The 23342-nt window shown below is 33.8% G+C and overlaps 1 protein-coding gene across 5 annotated transcripts in view; it reads right to left on the bottom strand.

Annotated features, from left to right (window-relative positions):
* The window catches only part of LOC150108180 (uncharacterized), a 122800-nt gene that overhangs the window by 85174 nt on the left and 14284 nt on the right, over window positions 1-23342 (bottom strand). For 3 of the 5 annotated variants that reach the window (XM_090415635.1, XM_090415639.1, XM_090415638.1), the window contains exon 1: window positions 3228-3358. The exons of 1 other annotated variant lie outside the window; for it this stretch is intronic. In XM_090415635.1, the coding sequence (XP_090271761.1) occupies window positions 3228-3230 (3 nt within the window). In that variant the 5' untranslated portion in view covers window positions 3231-3358. Of the gene's footprint in view, window positions 1-2911; window positions 3011-3227; window positions 3359-23342 lie in introns of those variants that run through there. One more of the 5 variants, XM_090415637.1, reaches the window with a different exon arrangement.

Below are 23342 nucleotides of genomic sequence, written 5' to 3'. Positions count from 1 at the left end.
TGCATCAGAAAATTAGGAGTAGATGGTAAAGATACCAGATTACTGATAAATCTATATTGGGAGTAAACTGCCTCAATAAAAATATCAAGAGAAACTTCAGAGGAATTCTCAGTAAAAAAGGGTGTCAGACAAGGCAGTGTTCTTTCTCCTATATTGTTTAACCTCTATACTGAAAATATCTTCCAGCAATTAGAAGATATTTAAAGGATCAGCATAGGAGACAGGAATATGAACAACTTAAGATATGCAAATACAGTACTGCTAGCTGAAAATAAAAAAAATGTTCAAAACATACTAGAAGAGATGTTGAAACTAATGAAAAATATGGACTTAATTTCAACTTCAAAAACCAAAACCATGCTGGTAACAAGAGAAAATACCCGATATAAATATTAAGGTCAGAGGAAATACTTCAGATCAAGTAGTTATATTTGGGTCAATTAATTACAGAGAATGGAAAGTGTGATAAGGAAATATTAAGAAAAATAGAAATTGCTAGCTCAGCCTTCATTAGCATGAAAAGAAGTCTGACCTCAAGGGAAATTCACACAAAAACAATTAGGCTGTCCAAATGCTACATATGGTCAACACTGCTATATGGAGCAGAAACCTGGACAATATCAAAATATTGTGAAAATAAACTAAAAGCCCTTGAGATGTGGATCCTCAGAAGAATTCTTCGAGTCCCATGGACTGCCAAAAAAACTCATTTAGGAATATTAGAGATGACTGGAGAAGATAAGACTCTGTTGAAAATCATTAAGAAAAGGGAAAATTTTTTCCCCCTTTTTATGCCATGATGCAAGAAAAAAGAAGAAGAGGGAGACAAAGAACAGATTGGACGGGAAATATTAAGGACTGCTTTTTGTCCTATGAAGAATGTAAAAGAAGCCCAAAAACCATACATGGTGGAAGCTTATGGTAGTCAACCTCCTGGAAGGAGACGACATCTGATAAGATAGACAATTAGAAGATGTCTTCCTTGGATAACTTCAACTTTTCAGAGGAGTCTGCATAATTAACTACATTAAGAGTACAACTGATGCTAAAATTAAAATCTGAATTACTTTGAAAGTACCAAATGCAGAAAAATAACTTGCTTTTGTACACACAAAAAAGGAAGTTATGCACTTGTTTCGTATATCTGCATAGATACACATTTGAATTTTGACCACATACAATCCTAAAGAAGTTTTCTACCACTTATTTGTGTACTAGAACAAATAAGTGGTAGAAAACTAAATAGAAAAGTTAATTTATTTGTTCTAGAAAAGTACTAGAACAAATAAATTATCTCACAAACGAGGAGCTAATCCCTAAAATGTCTGCCAGCAAACTACTATACTTATTTCTGTCAAAAATAATGGAGGTAACATTCAATTTCCCACACACAGCAGTATGAATTTTGCTACTAGATGCATAAATTTATTCTGCATTATTAACACTGTGGAAAGGACAAACTTGCAGATGTTTAACATTTACAGGATCTTTGACTAGGTCTGGCACAGAAGCCTACAGAAAAAAATGCCATCCTAAACATCCCTCCTCAACCTTATTACTGGTGGGATAGCAATATGCTATTTTACTAGAGAATAACGATTATGGAACAAAGTGGTTTCCCAATGCATTTCTTGCCATACAGCAAGTATTTATGTCTATAAATGTACGTGTTCACAGGATCAGTGTGCCTGTTTTGAGAGATAAAAACTCAAGTTTCTGGGAGTAAAAACTCTACCTCCAGTTCAGCTTATTCACATTTAGCCAAAACAACATGATAAAGGCTCCTTGTGTTATAGACAGGAATTGAACCCAGGTCTTTCCGACCACAGGGCTTAATCTATACCGACTGAGCGATGGAGGGTCCATCCAAAACTGACAGATGTTGAATACAAAAATTCAACATCTGTCAGTTTATAATACCAACAGGTCATCTCAGCAAAGTGGTTAGGAACCTGCTATCCTGTCAATAAGATATCAGTAGGCAGAATGGAATTTTTATATTTACTGAATTTAATAGTTGTTATGAACATAAAACTTTGTTATGCAACTCCCAACCATGAAAGGTCAGGATTACTGATCAAATAACAACAGGTTTAAAAGAAGATCAGAAGATTGTTCTTCCATAATCCTGACAGGGTGTTTTTGATATTTTAGATTATAAATTCTTATGAACCTAGATTTTTCAGCTATCTACTAGAGATACACAAGTCAACTGTCATGAAACTGCTTCAATTCTAATTACAACCAACTAATCTCAGAAATATTTTATCATGCACAATTACATCTACTGGAAGTTAGACTTTAGTTTCTGAACTTCAAATAATCAAATCAATCATGTTCCCTACAAATGATCCGAAGGTCAGCAAAGATAAAACACAAATTCCACATTTCTTTTCCGATTTGTAGATAGCGACATTATCATTTACTTTTAAATGTTAGAAATCCATATCTAACAGTTCTCTCAAGTATCATGCAAGATATACAATTTCGTAATTCTTAAGCATTTGTGCAAATGTTACTTTATTAGTAAGGACTGACTACGAAGCTTATTTGTATTCGTGGACTACAACTCCAGGGAGTCTAAGCTCATAGACCTATGAGTAATAGAAGCCACTGTTCTAGTCAGATACTTCAAACCATTAATGCAGAAAACAATTCGATTACGGCATTACGAACAATTAATGCGAAGCTTTGGGACTTGACTAGAAAGGTCGGAATAAATATAAATATTGAATGTTCTTCTCTTTCTCACTCAGAATACGATCCCCACTCTGCCCTAATATTCAGTGAAAAAAGGGAAACTATCAACTTTGAATGTAATTCGTGTTACATCAGTATACTAAAAAATCCATAAGATTAATTTCATTGTGAAAAAGATTTCACCCACCCACACTGAAAAGACCAATCTTACCGCTAGCAATTATTCCGTGATGAGATTAAAAAAAACAAAAACATATATTACACTTAAATGACTTCCGAGATTAAAAACCTGCGAAAGTCACTTTCTGGTGAATAAATTGATAGAAATTTCGCATAAGAAATGGAACACTTGACTAGATAGTTACTGCGCATATCAGATATAATGTCTACCAAACGCTAATCGAAAGGTGTATCGAAGTGTAAATAAAAATAAACAAAGAATATGACGTTATACCAACGATTGCAACCAATATCATTCAAGTTTCACTGATATAAATAAAAACGAGATAAAACCTTTAAACTCTTACCATTCACCACCACGAAACAAACGAAAATACTTTAACTGCAACTGCTAAAATAAACGCACTTAAAAAACACTCTAGATCAAAATTTCTAACGATATACTCCTTTCTGTTATTTTATAGGTACCGCTAAAAATCATAAACAAAGCACCAAGAGACGAACTTAAAATAATTGGCTGCAAGTTTGAATTCAAGCTTCTGATTGGGCGACGGCCAAACTCTCGACGCAGATACTTGTTATTAATGTTAGCTTATCACTGAGTTACGAAAACAGGAAGACACAGTATTTGAAAAACAGGTTGCGCTTCATGTTAAAAAGAAGCCAACCCACAAGGAACAAACATAGCAACGGTCAGATTCAGAAATCCCAGAAGATGTAGATGTCCTTTAATGAAAAAATGAAAAGTAGTTATGCACCCGAGCAAACTTAAAAATTATCTTCACCCATTTTGAGCAAAACCTCCCCAATTAATTATTAACAGAAATGAAAGTTTTATCCATCAAACATAAGTCTATCTTCGTGGTGAAATCGTGAAACAAAACAGAAAATACGTTAGTTATATTAAACATAATAATAATTAGAATATTAGGATACAGTATATATGATACTGTATAATGTTTAAAGAGCTACTGAATATAATATATTAATTAGGAAGAAAGAGAAGTATTTGCTATTCGCTTGTGGTAGTTTAAAAATTTCATAATAATTATTATTATTATTATAAAAACCTCCATGGAGTCAAAGACTCATCGTGGAAGGTCCACTGTTATACACACAGCTTATCATACCGCGGCTTAAATATATCCACTGTCTCTGCGCTCACCACACTCCGGCAATGCATTCCAATCACTCTCCATACAAAAAACCTGCTCCTTACTCCCTTGCTCACAAGGATGACCTCTTGTTCTCCTGCTATCTTCACCCATTTTGAGCCAAACCTCCCAAATTAATTATTACCAGAGGTAATAATTATTACAAGTTGCTGGTTTTTTATTTATAAAAAGTTGCATTTTATTATAGAATCCTGTTGGGAGGTTTTGTTGATGTTATCACTCCGTTTATTAGCCAGTATAATCAGAATAAAGCGAAGTTTATTTAACGGAAACAGTGAAAAAAATTCCATTTATGTATACGAAAGATAATTTCATAAGGAGGGTGGGAGTAAGGAGCAGGTTTTTTGTGTAGTGAGTGATTGGAATGCATTGCCTGAGAGTGTGGTGAGCGCAGAGACAGTGAATATATCTAACAAGACAATGCAAATAGGTAGAATCGCTCAAAATATCAACTGTGTTGTGAACGGAGAACCTCTGGAACAAGTAAAACATTTCAGCTACTTAGGCATGATTTTTAGTGAAGATGGTAAATTAAATATAGAAATAGACAACAGAATCAACAAAGCTGGTATGGTAGGAAGTCAATTGAATAAATTCATATGGAATAAGAGAGAAATTAGTCAGAAAACTAAATTAACTGTATACAAGACAGTGTTCAAACCAGTTTTAACTTATGGATCTGAGAGCTGGGTCAGAAGTAAAACACTTGACCAAAGACTAGAGACTGCAGATATGAGAGTAGTCCTGAGAATGATTAGAGGCGTGAACAGATGCCATCAATGGCAATATCATATTAAAAACGAGGACATTAGGAAAGAACTTGACATTGTCAGGATCCAGGAATGCATTAGCAGTGCTAATCTCAGGTGGTATGGTCACTTAAACAGAATGGGTGAGGAAAGATTAGCAAAACAAGTGTTCTCTGCTTGTTCTGCCAATCTGGGTAGTTTTCCGGAAGACCAAGGAAAACGATCCAGAGGAAGACCAAGATATACATAGGTGGATTCATATGGTACAAAGTGCCTTAGACGAGAGAAATATAAGATCTGATAATGTTGGAGTCTTGACAAGTAACAAACTGATTTGGAAGAAAATTGTAGATAAGAAGTTAGTAATGATGTAAATTTTTCATATAGTACTATGATGATGATTCATGAAGATAATTTCAGTAAACATTTTTAGCCTCATGGGAAGTGTGTGTGTGTGTGTGTGTGTGTGTGTGTGTGTGTGTGTGTGTGTGTGTGTGTGTGTGTGTGTGTGTGTGTGTGTGTGTGTGTGTGTGTGTGTGTGTGTGTGTGTGTGTGTGTGTGTGTGTGTGTGTGTGTGTGTGTGTGTGTGTGTGTGTGTGTGTGTGTGTGTGTGTGTGTGTGTGTGTGTGTGTGTGTATTTCGCGGGGAATAGTTGTTGGCAAAAGGAGTTGGCCCGATGAACCAGTGTTTTAATATTAAAATACTGGTTCATCGGGCCAACTCCTTTTGTTCTTCAGACGTTCTCTTACAGAAAGAACTGCAATATATTATTTCTGCCTTTCTATCTAATGGATATAAGAATTCCTTCATCAAAAGAGCTTTGAGTAGTTTTAATATGTCTTCCTCTTCAAATACAGAAGAAATAACGCACATTCCTATCCCTTATGTACATTGCATTAGTGAACGTATAGCAAAAGTTTTAAAACCACTGAATATTTTGTTACCTTTCGACCGATCAAAAAAATCTGCACCTTTCTCACTTCTCCTAAGGACAAGCTTCCACATCTTAATTATCCAGGTGTCTACCAGATTCCTTGCTCTTGTAGATTATCTTATTTCGGACAAACAGGAAGATCTGCCTCTATTCGACTAGAAGAACACCAGTCTTATATTCAGTACCTTAAACCTGAACAGTCTGGACTTGCAGAACATGCCATCTTAACCAGACATAGAATTCATTGATAAAACACAAGACTCCTTCACAAAAGTCGGTTTCTCATAGAACGGCTTTATAAAGAAACATGTGAAACTTTACTCCACTCTCCTAACTTAAACAGATCCGATGGTTTACGTCTATCCCCTTTATGGGAGATAGTACTTTACAAATCAGCTATTCTTTCCTAACTTTTTATTGTATATATATAGTTTTTTTTTGTTGTTGTTGTTGTTGTTCGGAAATTTTATTGACCTTTTTAGTTATTCTTACACTAGCTACTTAGGTGGCGCTTTTTTGTTGGAATTGTCAGTTATTGTTTAATTTGAGCTTAACATGTACTGAAAATGCCTGTGACACACAGGCGAAAATTATACTATTAAAAAAAAATCTTTTTACATAAGATTTTCGGTCATTAATTTAGTATTTATATGTATACTCATGGTATTCCCTTACTAAGAGTTATCACGAAATTCATGATATTGCTGTACCTTATCAGCGTCCGCGCGGGTAGCATAGTGCCGGGGTCGGCAACCTTTGGAGTCGGAAGAGTCAAAAATTACAATTTACAAAATTTCAAAGTTTTTAAAGAGCCACAAAATTTTAAAAAGTTTTTAAAGAGCCACAAGATCTTATTGTCTTCAAGGCATTTTTGCACGGCATTCGCTATATCTTCCCCTCTAGTTTGTCCCGAGAGCGGTAGCAATCCTAGAAGTTCTTCTTTTGGACCTTGGGAAGACATATACCTGACAAAAAGGGCAACTTGTGCCGTGTCTTTTATGTCGCAAGACTCATCTATAGCAAGTGATAAGGCAGAAGAAGGTTGAATATCTTCCACCTGCAAATATGTTACATTTGAAGACATTTTAGCTATTCTCTCTTGTACTGTTTTAGCGGATACGAGAAGCTGGGCATAATGAAATATAATTTATCAAAAAACATTTTACAACGATATTTCCCAATTAAAAATACCTACCTAAATAAAATAAATAATTCTCTAATAATTTAATTATTAAAATAAATAATTTAGACACGAAACACTGTTTGTCTCACTCTCACGTACTGATTGACTATAAGTACATAGTTTCGTCGCATCTGTGGTCGCCTCCCGTGTGCGGTGATCGCCGACTGGCACGAACGGACTTGTCAGAACGTGTTTATCACGGCGCAGTCTGCACATTTTAGTTTTTTTTTTAATTTTGGCAAATATTAGATACTTAGTTTACGAGTAAAGGTGTTATGCCCAGCTATGCCGAAATCAATGAAAATTGCCAAACATATAAACTTCCGAGAGCTTCTGACGGACTGACGACAGTGACGATGCGTGTCACGGGGGAGGGGTGCGTGAAAAGCGAGTACAAGTGGCTGAGAGATAGAATCGGTGCCTAATCCTCGTTAATCGATTCAGAACGATTTTTACATTTTTTTTTTTTTTTGATAAAATAAATAATATTTGCGTATGGAACTAAAGAGCCGCAGCTTCACATCCAAAGAGCCGCATGTGGCTCGCGAGCCGCAGGTTGCCGACCCCTGGCCTAGTGCTTTGCGCTTCGCAACCATATGCCTGTGGAAGGAGTATCCCAGGTTCGCTTCCCGTCGTAGACGTGAGGAATTTGAGGATGCTCTTCAGGCATAGCCAAGTTAGCCGATCTTGGGCACGGTCAGTAGGGTTTTTCCGCCAGTTTATCTGGCGTTTTTCATCCCGCAAGCAGGTAAATCGGCCCCATGAACATACGCCTCTACAGTCAAAAATATACACCCCCCCCCCCTCCAGCGGTAGACCAGGCGACATGTCGGTTGGGAGTAGTACTAACAAGAAGTCGCATCTAAGTAACATGTGGACCCTTCATAGGAAGCGGGAATAACGCGTAGCGAAAGAAGAAGAAGCTGTACCTTATCACCACCCGTCTTGTGATATCCACTGATGTCAATGGATATCACAAGATGACATTTTTAATATTATTTCATTTAAAAAGTGAACTTTACGAAACTGTCCATTCCAGAATGCTCATAATTTTAGTTCAACTTTAGAAAGAAAATCCCAAATTGTTTGTTAGACCCGTTGAAGGTGTAGCGATGACATGCTTGCCAAGTATCTTATTTTTACAGAAGGGGAGCGAAAGCCCCGTTTTTCCCAATCACCTTTTATATAGCACACAATGAGAATGCACTAAAGTTGGGTAATGGGTGAAATGTCTTCTACTGTTTCTGGGGAATGAAAAGGTGTTAGAGAATTTATGTATTTTATCTATAATTTTCTATTAGAGATTATGAATATTTTTTAACAAAAAGAATCTGGTTATATTTTTACCTTGTGCTTTCAAACCACCTTACGTTTCTTAAATTTTCATCCAAAACAAGAGAAAAAAAATAAGGATTTCATTTGCATTGAAATAGAATCATAATAATCCCATCCATGAGAGGGTTGTTCACCCTATAGTGCATTATTACGGTGACTGGGCAGAAAGGTGAGGAGTAAGAATTAACATGTTAGCATTGAATTTGAAGAACTGTAGATTGTACTTTTTAGGAAATACGTGAGAGGAGAGACTTCTCTAAAGACAGCAATAAAAGGAATGAATAAAGAGGAAGAAAATTTTGCTTTATGAGTAAGAGGTACTTGTTATGCGGTTCCGTTGCCCAGTTAAAAGAGCGATGGGGAATTGTGTCTTTGATTGGAAAATACCTGAGTTCGATTCTCGTCGACAAGAGAAGAATATTTATATAAAAAATCTTTATATTTACCTTCAAGAATTTCTTGAAGGTAAGTTAAGACGGAATTAGCAAGATTTTTTCTCCAAGAAAATCGGTTTTTCATCCAAGGCAAATCGTACAAAGAGCACATGCAATTTACAGACAAAGATGCTATATTGGTAGGCAGTAGATGGTAATGTGCGTAGATGGTGGGTGGTATGAAGTGGGGCATCCTCTCGTGATGATTCCTTGGATGTGTCGTAATAATGAAATACGAAGTGTAAATGCGATAATAAGTGAAATTAAAAATATTACAGCTGAATTTCGCAAAGACGAAAAAGACGTTTATGTATAGTGAAACTACTATTCTATAAATTACGTCATTATTACGGTAATATGACCTTCAGATATACTTTTTTTTTTCTTTATTTCTTTATTTTAAACAAAAGTAATCAGAAGGACCTCCCGCGATGAGTCTTTTGACTCCTTGGAGGCCTAAATAATAATAATAATAATAATAATAATAATTTACTTGGTTTCATTTTACAAAGAATTATGCCATAGTTTATTATTTTTTTTAACCCAGATCAAATAAAGTCTCACATCAAACCTGCTTTATTATTATTATTATTATTATTATTATTATTAATGACGAGTCGTGTTGTTTCCAATAACAGTCGAAAATCTAGTGAAATTTCTAAATGATGAATCAGTATTGTTTTTATTCTTGCAACTTTGTAATTTTATTCCATTTAAAATACTCCAATCTTCTTATTCATCTGCTTCCGCTTAATTAACAAATACGTGATACACACTCCTGTACAAACGGTGAATCAACGACATCGTGAATCTAATGTACTTATGTCAAACAAATATCTTTTAATTCCCCTAATTTTACTCCATAGCATTCGCTCAAGAAAAGTCACGTCATCTGACAGGAGCTTTGCAAATCTTTATCTACATCATCTGCGTTACATTATTATTATTATTATTATTATTATTATTATTATTATTATTATTATTATTATTATTCCAATTTACCAATTTTCCAGATTACCAAACAAAAGAGAAGATGGCATTTATGAAATACAATGAAAAATACAATGCGACTGAAAAACAAACTCATTTCGAACATGCGGAAACACTAATTTTGGAAGTTGCAAATAGCGACAAACATAATATCAATACTCTTGACCACGCTTCTTCAACCACTAACACATACCTTGATATACTAAGTCAGTACAACATAAACCCTACCATTAACTCCCCCAACAAGGGAAGAAATACTCAACAATTCAAACACAATCGTGTATTGATCATATCAACATACGGGCTCCCATCCATACATATACATCATCAGTAATTAACTCCATTAACTCCCCAACAAGAGAAGAAATACTCAACAATTCAAACACAATCGTGTATTGATCATATCAACATACGGGCTCCCATCCATACATATACATCATCAGTAATTAACGTCAAAATTGCCGATCACTACTTTGTCTCAACTTCGTTTTATTACGTTATCTATCCCCCCCTTCCCACCACTACAAAAGTCGACAAAACTCGATAATGATCCTGCAACATTATATGAGAATTTCCAACTAAAGTTCACAGAAATATACAAAAAAAGCAACAAGGCCTACAAATGAGGCGACAAACAGACAATAATCCATGGATAAATGCGACATATTAAATAGCATTACTGTAAAAGAAAATCTATGGAAAAAACTAAAAAAGTCACCCAGTAACACACATTTACAAACATTATGCAAATACACAAGAAATCAACTAACAACAAAAATTCGTAGGGCAAAAAGACACCACTACTTCCAAAAATTCATGGAATATAACGACAACATGAAGCAAACATGGGCTACACTTAACAAATTAGTAATTCGAAAAAAGAAAACTTCAGCACAAGATTTTATTGCAAAAAGTTTCGGTCAGGATGCAAACCAAGAGAAACTAGCAAACTCATTCAACCATGCCTTCACAAACAATATCACACAACTCAAAAAATACAATCTATCAACGATCAACAAAAAAACTACCGGCCCAAAGTCAGCAAACAAACTATGTATTTTCCACCTGTAACAAAACAGGAACTGAAAGAAGAACTTTTACAGCTAAAATCAAAGACCACTCCAGGAATAGACAAAATAAGACACACAAACCTTTTAACACACTTTGAACAAATAAATCCAATTTTTTGAGACTCGTGAACATAATATTCGACACTGGCATTATTAATACCACAACAACTAAAAACTGCAATAATTACGCTAATTTACAAACATGGTAAAAGAAACGATACTCAGAACTACAAACCAATAGTTACCCTACCAGTCATTCCAAAAATTCTAGAAAAAATAACACACACCAGACTATAGAACTATTTACAGAAGTACAACATCATCTCACAAAACCAATACGGCTTCCAGAAAACAAAAAGCCCCATCACTTTATTAGAAGACATCGCCGACGCAATAAACAAAGCTCTCGATAAAAAAACAAGTACACCATTATACTGCCTGACTTAACCAAAGCATTTGATACACTTGATCATGACATACTACTCACCAAACTATACTCAATAGGTGTAAGAGGAACACTGCATACCTGGTTCAGGAAATATCTCTCAAACAAAACACAAGTAACCAAAATAGGTACATATCACAGCTGGGGTATACAAATAAAACACGGTGTCCCTCAATGCGCCATGTTATCACCCACTCTATTCAAGATATACATTAACGATGTTCATAACCTGGCCATAAGAAGTCAAATATTTCAGTAAGAAGATGACACCGCACTACTAGCGATCCACACAGACATCAACACGGCTCTCTCCAAAGCACAAACCTAACCTAAATGAAATCACAACATACTTCTACCAAAACGCAATTGTAATCAACGGCACCAATACACAGATGTTAATAATACACAACCCGAGAATCATGCGACCCGCACCACTATCGATACGCTGTCACACATACCGCTGCATTAACAACAACAAAAAAAAAAACCTGCCAATGTCCCGAAATCAAACCTGCAACACATGCAAAATACCTTGATCTTTACATAGATTGCCACCTTAAATGAACAAAACCTAGAGAATACCTACATACCAAACTCCGCATCATCGCAGCAAAACTCTTCCAAGTAAAAGACATTATTCCATCTAACATAAAAAAAAAAACTCCTATATCACCGTATCTGCGAATCCCTACTCAGATACGATATAACAGTCTATGCAAACACATCAAACAGCCACCTAACAAAATTAGAAATATTACATAGGAAAATTGTGTCAACAATGATTTCGACACCTTATACACAACAACCACTATCCGACCAGCTATGGCAATACACAGAATCCTGAGCATTAAAAATCTGAAACACTACATAATATTACTAAAGAATTACTTCAACATCACCTATAGAAACAACAGAGACACATATCGCATAACTCGACCCACAACAACTCTCTGCATCCCTACACCCCTCAATAACTCATACGGTTCTTTTGTGAGATCACATCAGATACCCACACTACTCAACAACCTAACAAGAAATTTAAAACACATAGACAACTACAGAACATAACACGAACTCTGGAAAATATACCAACAAAGTTAATATACCATTAACACTAATATACACATCACAAATCACCAGCATCCAATGCTTAAATCCCATCCATAAACAGTAACAGCAACATAAATAGTGATGGCTAATCCCACTCTCTTCATAAAAGCTGACCCAAGCTTCGAAGTAGGTGGGATTAATCCGCCTCATTCAACTACACTTAATCCTCATAATCAAAGACTGCAAATTATGTAACAAAACGGTCAGTATGTATAATAATAATGAAGATACTAATATAAAAAAAATTGTATACGTAAATAGGTTGTATAATAATAAGCTATGATATTGATATTGAAAAAAAAAATTATGTACATTTACATTTTTTTAAAAAATCACTGTACTCTACATTTTGTACTGAACAGAAAATGTAATAGTATGCTTTATTGTATATATGTAAATACTCTGTATGATAAATAAAATGTTATTACAGTTTAAAAATTATTATTATTATTATTATTTTATTCACATAATTGATACATAGTCAAAACAAGATATCATATAAATAAAAATTTGACTGGTGATTCAGATTCTACCCAAGAATCTAAGAATAGTCCGTCAAGTAGCGTCGTAAAATATGGACTGTTCCAAGTAATGCTGTTTTTTGTAGGTCATATGGGGTCACTTCATTGCTTTTTAATTGCTGTAAATAGTTGGACAGCTTCTTTGAAGTTGCACCAAGTGCACCGATAACTATTGGGATGACTTTGGTGTGTTTAAGCCACAGTCGGCCAACTTCGATTGCCAGATCTCGATATTTAGTAATTTTTTCCAGTTCTTTGTTGTTAATGTTGTTATCACTGGGTACTGCAATATCGATAATCCAAACCTGTCGATGTTCGATAATTGTGATGTCAGGTCTATTGTGTTCCAAATGCCGATCAGTTTGTATTCTAAAGTCCCCGAGAATTTTTGCTATTTCGTTTTCCAATACAGTTTCTATTTTATGCTGCATTGCTATTATTATTATTATTATTATTATTATTATTATTATTATTATTATTATTATTATTATTATTATTATTATTATTATTATTATTATTATTATTATTATTCACATAATTGATACACAGTCAAAATAAGTTATCATTTAAACAACAATTTGACTGGCGATACAGAACAATTCAGATTCTACCCAAGAATCTTAGAATAGTCCGTCAAGTAGCGTCGTAAAATGTGGACTGTTTCAAGTAATAATGATTTTTGTAGGTCATATGGGGGTTACTTCGTTGATGTTTAATTGCTGTAAATTATTATTATTATTATTATTATTATTATTATTATTATTATTATTATTATTATTATTATTATTATTATTGCATAGCACTTGACACTTCACTATACATCACTATTCCATCAATCGAACGTACTTTGTCCGTTAATTGAGTGTATCTTCGGTAGATTTGCTTGATTTACCAGAAAAAAAACAAACTCATCTATTAAAGTAGATTGTCTAAGACGAAAAAAACATGATGCTTTCATATGACACTGGATAATTACCTTCATTTGAAAAAAAAGAAAAGATTCTTGAAAAATTCAAGTCTTTTTTCCAATCAAATGGCTCACACTGTATTTTGTCTTTCGGAGTACAATATGAGACTGCATTCAAAACTCTTTTTGACATGTTGAAGACGAAAGTGAGTCCTAAGGACAGTAATGTTAGCAAATTTTCATTCAGATTTTAATCTTGGATTCAGTGTTTGTCCAAACACCTTCAATGTTCATCTTTATTTAATTTCAATGTTAATGTAAATTTAAATTCGTTGAGTTCCTTGTAAACATTAATCTTGGGGAAGGGATTCAGTACAAAAAGGTCTTTGATATAAAGATATGTACGTATTTATTGTTTAAAAAAAAAATTAACTGAATTTTTAAAATAAGTAGTGATATGATTAACGTAAAAATAGAAATAAATTTACTATTACTAAATCTGTTTAAAATAGTTTCATTTAACTGTATTTTTATTTATTGATTCTGTTCGTATTGATAAGTGTCGATTATTAGAATGTAACAATTGGTTTTGTGTGAAAGTATATGCTGATCCCAGAAGAGCGAATATGTGGTTTAGTGAAGCCAAATTAATTCAACAAGACTTGCAGTTGTTGTTTTTTTTTTTTTAATCCATGAACAGCAATATGTGGTTTGCTACTAATAAGGCTGAATTCATTTAGGATCATGTTAGTTAGGTATGGTTAGATCACCGACAATGAATTTTTGCACTTCATGTCGAGCCTAATAATAATAACACTATAGTTGAACAACAAGTGATTTACTGAAGTAGCATTAAGGGGGATGATAGAGTAGAAGGAAAACTGCATGAAAAACTCACCAAGTTTAGGGATCTGGAGATTGAAATTCAAAGAATTTGGAACAAAATTTCAACAGGAGAGTTTCAATTATCATAGGAATGCTAGGAGCAACCAGACGTATTTATGAAACATTATGACCCCATCTAGTTAATTCCTAGGTCTTTGCATAAGGCCCAACTTCGATTCACCTGCCAGTCAAAGATTTCATTACATCGTTACGTGGTTACATCGTTAACTCTTTGACTGCGACTGTTAATTGAATACAGTAATAATAATGATGACCTTCATTATGAAGGTAAAGCTGAGCAATTTTTAATGATATTCGTGTGTAAATTTTAAGTTTCAATTTTGCATCATTCTATCTGTCCATTTTTCACCTGTCAACATGTACTAATTACTTTTGAATATATAACCAATTCTTGAGCCTCCGTAGCTAGTCGGTATAGACGAAGCCCTGGGGTCGGAAAGACCCGAGTTTGATTCCCGTCCATGAGGTGAGGAACCTTTATGTGGTCTCTTTCGACTAAAGGTGAGTTAACTAGCCACAGTATGAGAATGGCTACACATGTGAAGTGCGGGTCTACGAGTGAGCATAAAATCATCATCAATCTATCTTTAAGAAATTTTGTACGATCTCAGGATTGAATTTCCATATTTTAAAAAACAATGTACACGACTATAGCCGATTTTTTTTAGACATGTCCAAATAGAATTAAAATCTGAAATTCGATATACTACACAGTAAATTAGTGCTAAGGAAAATACCCTACTAAAATCTGGAAAAATGGTATTAGAGGCACCAACGCTCTTTTTTTTTATTACTTTTTTAAAGTACTTCTAAGTTGAAACAGTTATCTGATATTCGGTACACAGTTATTGGATATTCAAAAAATCACTAGTGTTCTTTTCTTTTATTTATTTATTTATTTAAATAATGACAAAAGAAACATTACAGAATACCACTCGTAAAATAGGATTCACGACATAGTCACGTTTTCTTGTTAATCAACAATAAACGTTTGATTAAAATATTCTCAAATAGATATTCCCTGAAATATTTATTAACAAATGTCTCACTTTTCACGCCAACTTTAGTTGAATTTTAAAAGGGAAAGAGGACGGAATGGGAAATAAAGGAATACTATAACTCGATCAATGTCACCCCATCTTTTCGTCTCCTCTATTCCTCTCGATTTTCTTCCCCCTCCAATTTGAAATTCATTTACTGTAGCTCATTATTACTGTAAAATTCTTGCTAACAAGCAGAACCGGCCTTCTCTATAAAGGGGCCCAGGTGCAAGAAATCTTTTGGGGCCCTAAAATATTTTTCAAAGGTAAAAATTAAAGGATTCGAAATAAACGTATTGTAAAACCTCTTACCTGCAAATGATTTTGGCACAGGAAATCAAAAAAAAGCAACAAAAAAAAACATTCGAAATATAATACGTTTCCGCAAATGTATACCGCCTGTGCCCACTCGATCGTGGGGCTCGGGCGCATTGCACCCACTGCATCCCCGAGATGGCCGGCCCTGCCAACAAGTACCGCTTTGCAAGACCTTCAATATAACTGGCTTCAAAAATTATCCGTTAGTTTAATAATGTTAAAACTATGTGAATAAAAGATTCTTGCATGACAAGTGAGATATTAATGAGATCTAAAAATCTTTCCCTATGAAATGCCACCTTTGAAAATCATATCTCCATCTATTCTTTGATAGATGGAGATATGCATCCCCCCCCCATGCTGTTTAACATTGCTACCAGAAGGTCATGAGTCAGAGGCAAGTCAGTAACTGTGCGTGCCATTAAATGTTAAGATTTATATAATAAATCATTCATACAATAAAGTTGAAGAAGAAGAAAAAAAAAACTCTTAGGGGGGGGGTATCTTTAGTATGTATGTTTTAACCACTCTACTCTCCTCCTCCTCTTCACCCTGACCCACCACAAAAATAAAATGAAATAAAAAATAAATAAATACTATAGCACAGATATACTCGCCCTAAAACTGTGTCTTCTCCACTCAACATAGTGGATCCTGAAACACTTTAGATTCATATTTAAGTTTCAGTTTTTAGTACAGTACTAAATGCAGAAGAGTCAGATGACCATATCATAGCCTTATAAAAAGGCAAAATGACTTCCTTATCCTTACAAATCAAGCTTCGTTTCTACGTCACTATTATCTTCTAGGTTGTATTCATAATCTCTGATATATGATCCTTAAAGTCTAGCTTCCTATCTATTAAACAAGTTCCATAACCTGATCACTTTCTTCTATGATGACCCCACCAATGTGATACGATATTAATGACCTCATTCAACCAAACTGCATAACTTTAGATTTATTGACATTGCACTGGTGTTCATTTTCACTTGCCTTCAATTTCACCTTATTCAAAACATTCTATAAATGATGCTTGCCAGTTGTATTCCTGGTTACCTACTTATCTTTGCATCATCAGCAAACAGCTATACGTTACGTGTCAAATCCTTCCCAATGTCATTAATGTAAAGACTGAATAACAATGGACTGAGAACTTACCCCTGTGGTACACCATTGGTCACTTGAAATCGTGCAGACTCATATTCCCCATATAACACTTTTTTATATCTGTCTGTCAGCCATCCTCATATTCACGCTAATATTTTATAATCCAGTTCCATATTCTCTAATTTATGCAACATTCTTCCATGCTGTGACTTGGAAACTGTCGAAAACTGTCATGGTGTATCCATCCCTCTTGTCCAACTCAACGGCAACATGTAAAATGTGAGCAAGTTGCGGAAACAGATCAATTAGTCCAATCAAATTCCTTCTCTCCATATCATTAATGATATGGAGAGAAGAATGATTCATAAGGTACACTACTGGTGACCTTAATTCTTGCAGATTCACATCCCATACGCCACTTTTTACTTTTCAATCAACCATCCTCACATCCAAACTAATAGTTTATATTCCAATCCCATATCCTCCGACTTATGCAACAGTCATCCACGTAGTATCCTGTTAAAAGCTTTAGCAAAGTCCAAGGAGAATCATGGTATATCTATTGCCCTTGTCTAATTCAACCATAACATTGTTATAAAATGTTAGTTTACTCAAACATGAACTTCCTTAACAAACTATTCATTACAATGCATATAATGTCTGCCAACCCATTTCTGTATACGAGATCTCGCCAAATTTTCCATTATCTTCACTACTACTGGACAGTGAGATGCATCAGTCTTTGAATGCCTTGTGCAACGGGATTAGCATAGGTTTTTTCCACTCCTCTGGAATCTTCCCTGTTCTAAGACTCGAGTTATATAGCCTAGTCAAGGTCACAGCCGATTCTGCTGAACACTGTTAGCATTCGTGCTGAAATCTCATCAGCACCTATAGTCGAATTATTTTTTTAGTTGATGCTAGTACCTCTTCCTCGTACACATTATTCATTATAGATGTGACACTGAGTCTATATCACTTACTCTGATTTGATATAGCTATTAACAAAGTGAAAGCTCATCAGCTGAACAATCTCTTCTCCATCTGCCACCAACACATCATTCGCACTCAGTTTCAGAATCATTGTTTTGTTTTTTTTACTTGCAACATAACAATAGAATTCTTTGGATTTCCGCAGGCAAAGCCAGTTTCTATTTATATTCAAATCTCAGGCTGAAGAGTTACAAATATTGTAACTCTTCCGCCTGAGCTTTGAATTTTCATGACTGACTTTATTCATATACCAAAGGTATTCCTTCCATATCACATTTTTTTCTGGGAATGTCTAGCTTAATGAAATTGCACAAGTTTCACTATGTGTTTTTCAAGCTCTAGGCACGCAATTTGATTTTGTCCTATTTAAGCATTTCTTATTCACATTTCAAACAATTCACAATGGCAAATTTTCGGGAATACTTCCGTTGAACTTTTCATCTCCTTTAACCATTCTTATTTCAAGGTTGGCTAAATTAAAAAAAAATGTATAAATATGGTTAATGTGTGAATTAAAAAATAAAATATGTGAATATAAAATAAAATATTTAAATATGGAATAAATTATATAAATGTGGTTAAGAAAATATTTAATGCAAATATAAATGACCTGAATGTTAAAAAGATTTGTCTGACTCTAAACAACTGCTTTTTTAAAAAATCAAATTATAATCAAAATCTGATCATTGACAATCAGTGACATCATTAGAGACAATCATAAGAAGAATCCTTTGTTATATAGCAACATTATCCATTATCTCGACTATTGAACCTGTCGTTGTTTTTATAAATCTTATCTACTGTAAGCATGTGATTTTATTTTGCAAAATTTGCCTAATTTTGTTATTGAAAATGGACAAATTAAACCCCAAAACTGATTGCACATATTCTAGTATAGATTTCGAATCGCTCTTCCAGATTTTTGCCATAAAAATGGTCCGACTGAAACCAAACTTGAACTGAGTGGGCGTATTTTTGGAGACGTCCTAAATCTCAAATGATATTAAATTCCATCCAGCTAGAGAGAATTTGTTTTGTATAAATAAATGATAGTAAAATAATTTGCCAAATGTTATTTTGACATCTGCAAATTTTTCGTACTGAAACGAAAAATTAAGACTGCCCAACAAATTTTTGTGTGTGTGTGTGTGTATATATATATATATATATATATATATATATATATATATATATATATATATATATATATATATATATATATATATATAGTTAAATATATATATAGTTAAAGAGATGAACAACAAAATATAAATAGAAATACAATATTAAAAGTCTAATCCTGCATGAAAGGAATAGAATATTTTTATTAGAGAAAAGATGATCTCATTAACTTTGAGGTGTTCCCCCCCCCCGCACCCCTCCATTTCCATTTAATGAAGTTCATCGTCGGCAACCGTTGAATATAAACATCTCTTAGAGATTATGGCATGATTCATGCGGTGTAGGGAGAAATACCAGACGTTAAAGAAAGATCTCGGCACAAGCACGTAGGCGGTGCCATTTCCTTATAGGGTGGAGGACGGTTAATGGCCTTCAACGGACTTTACGACCGTTGGAAAAATGAAGCCTACACAGGTATTTAACAACCTGTGTAGGCCTCATGTTACTGGTTTCCAGGTTTAAGAACTTGCACTAGATCGATTTTAAACGCCCACTTCACAACTTCCTATAACCGTCTTTCTTCTTCGAGTAACGAGCAAAACCATGTCGTGTATAACAAGTGTGCTTTTGCATAACCAGTTGCGATCACTTTGTTTTAAATACGTATTAATGAAGCGATCAGCAGAAGTAGAATAACCAGAAAACTGCTAACAATACTATTTAGTTATATTAGTGAAATATTAAAAGGTAGTTGATGAAAAGGAAGGGGGGGAGGGGTAGACTGCAACAAAAATAAAATGCATACTATGGCAGCGTATTTTGACCAGCGAGCTCGCTGTTTGTGCCATTGATGAAACTATTTGGAAAACTCGTGTATTTTGAATCGGCAAGTGTTAAAAAAAAATGAATAAATAAATATAAATACTCTAAAAATTGCCTGCTTTTTTGTAATCATCACCATATCTTCTCTTTAGTGCAAACTTGAATCTTGAACAAAACAACAACAAAAAAAATTCTTGGTACCAGATGTCAATAACTTGTACAAGGAGCAAGGAGGATGCGGAATTTCCTGCAAGATAAAGCAGAGAGAGAGGGAGAGAGAGAGAGAGAGAGAGAGAGAGGAGTGAGGAAGGAAAGTAGTATTGTTATCACGAAATACAAATCTCCAAGTGCCACTTCTTGGGTTGTAATCGTAGCAGAATATTCTGAATACAATAGTGACTTCACATTTTGATCATTGAATATGAATGCGTAATGATGCATAATTCATGATGTGCCATGAATGTCAAAAAAAAAAAAAAGAAAAAGAAAAGAAAAAAGAATATGTCGTTACTCCACCTTTTTTGAACTTAAATAAACCTCAGTTACGTTATGCGCTTTACGCATGCTCTGAAGGCCCAACATACTTACATTTTGCTATTTTTGCAATAGAATTCGTTTCTTTTCTCATTAATGCAAGCCATATAACTTTGAAAAGAAACGAATTCTACTCTATCTACATTCAGCAGAGAAATTCTGTATTATCTACATTAATGTCAACTAGATTTTTTTTTTTCATCGTTTCATTGCATTGAGCCCATTTTATTATTTCGCTATCTGATTTTATTTGTTTTCCACTTATAAATAATCTTTCCGGCCTTAAAGTCAGTCAATTTCTCTATAAACTTGTACCTCTATATCCCATTACCTCAATATATATATATATATATATATATATATATATATATATATATATATATATATATATATATATATATATATATGTTAAAAATACCAAGCAATTTTAAACCTGGTTTTACTCCATTTCCCAAGTAAGCAAACAGACAAACAAGTCAAGTTTGCGCCTGCAAGTGATGCAAGTCTAGCTGATCCTACACTTTGATCCATACTTTCTATATATATATATATATTATAATAATTACATCCCAAGCATTTCATCATACGTCATGCGCTGACTTCTAATTACTTTTTTCGCCTGTATTTTTCTAAACAGCGAAATCTTAAATTAATGTAATTGAATAACTTTCTTAAAAAAAATATATTTCGGCAAATGCTAGTGGAAGCTGACAGTACTGTGTTCACTTTCAAGATATTCACAATACTGTATTATATATTAACTGACGAAAGTCTGGGGACTTCAAGGATTGAAAGCATAAAAACGACAATTATTGTACTTGTACCTAAATTAAAAACATAGTTATTTTAGCTTGAGAATAAATCAAATTAGGGCAATTCGTGCAGTGTGTTTGAGCGCATTTGGCACAATGCAGCTATCGTTTTACTGCTTCAATGCAGGCTTCTGTTTTCTTTCTCTTTTTTTTTTTTTTTTTTTCTAGCAAGTAAATGGCAGCGATGTGTATATTTTCCTTGAATTTTATATTAAGGAAAACATACAAATTCTTTATACTTCAGCTTGTAATTCATGGAAATATACAATTCTTTATACTTCAGCCTATAAGTTGAAGATTTTTATCTACTATATGGCAAAATGTTTGGGAGCACTGTTGGCTATTCTTATGAGTAAACATTACAATATTTTATTATATTCATAGTCCAAACTTTATGCAGGTGATTTTTTGCCTTCTCATATTTCGGTGATATGACATTTTTCACAGATGAATGTCTCAAAAAAACAAACGATTTCAGAAAAATATTTGAAGGATTATTTGACACTAGTAATGTCATCGTATATTAAGGTGACCATTCGTCTCTGATTTTCAGGGACAATCCCCAAAACAAGGCTTTTGTCTCGGGCTATTTTAATCCCCTGTTTTGTTGCAGATTTCCTCCCCCCCCCCGTTATGTATGTTACCTTCCGGATTATAATTACATTTGCCAGTAGGAGTAATTATAGCTGTTAAAACAAATATTTTCTTATTTTGGTATTCAGCGGAAAAGTGGCACTAAGTCGTGATTCAATATATATTTAAGAATATACATTCCTCAAGAAAATATTCCATTTTATGTTAATTGATGCATCTAGTCAAGTGGCATAAAATTTTGTTTTTTGTAAATTAACAATGTAAAAATAAAGATTTTGTAATAAAAAAAAAAGTGCAACATATAAATATATTGACCCCGTCTCCGAACTCACTAAAAAAAAAAAACAAAGTCACTTTATCGTAATATGCAGATTGCATAATAATAATAATAAGCCAATTAATTAGTTTCATATGTCAATAAACTATATTTTGCAAAAACATTGGTATTTTGATATATCTTTAAGATCTATCAAAATACCAATGTATTTTGATAGATCACAGATTTATTTTTACCATTTTCTGTGACCATATATACAAAACATAAGCGATAATGTTATGACATTAGATTCTGTGACGGATAAACCCCACTCTTTTTTGTTAAAGTAAATTTTCAAAATAGCCTTCACAAGTAACGAGGTCGAGCATCACAGTAGTACTAGGTCATGGTCATTTGAAATCAGATTTAAATAACAATACAACATGCGACACAAACAAACACAATAGAGATGAAACATTTCAGTTTATCATTGATGCTATCTATATATAGTACATATATAGTATAATATATAGTACATATATAGTATAATATATAGTACATATATAGTATAATATATATGTATTATACATATATTTGCTAAAAGCGCCTCATTTGAAACAACTTAATTTAAATAATATGTTGAGTAAACGATACTTTCAGAAATGTACTAATATATAATATAGTTTCTTTTACACATATGGTTTTGTGACCTACATATGAAATTTTGCAAAAAATCGACCGTTTAAGGCACAAAATGCTGTATAAAGATGACTCATACTGCCGGAATCAGCACGGTCAGTCACCGAAGGCTGCTGCTAGACAGTCATTGGTATATTCAAAAGCAGTTAACGTGTTTATGTCAGGCTGTCTGCTGCCAGATCGTAGTACCCGTAGCAACAGGAGAAAGATAACATTATTGATCTGGTGAGCGATCTCTGTGAGTCTGTTGCATTCAAACTACAAGCGATCCTGGTTAAAGAAAGCTGATATCAATGTTCATTTTGTATTTAAATTTGAATCTCAATATGTATTTAATTTTAAACATAAGTGTAAGCTGTATTACCAGTTTAAGTTTAAGGAATCAATCATTTGAAAACGTATA

This window comes from Typopeltis vanoorti, chromosome 3 (genome assembly GCF_054136105.1).
Source record: "Typopeltis vanoorti isolate ZY-2024b chromosome 3, IOZ_Tvanoo_1.0, whole genome shotgun sequence".
Classification (NCBI taxonomy): Eukaryota; Metazoa; Arthropoda; class Arachnida; order Uropygi; family Thelyphonidae; genus Typopeltis; species Typopeltis vanoorti.
The sequence above is the reverse complement of the archived record's forward strand: the minus strand, read 5'-3'. Positions and strand labels throughout refer to the sequence as shown.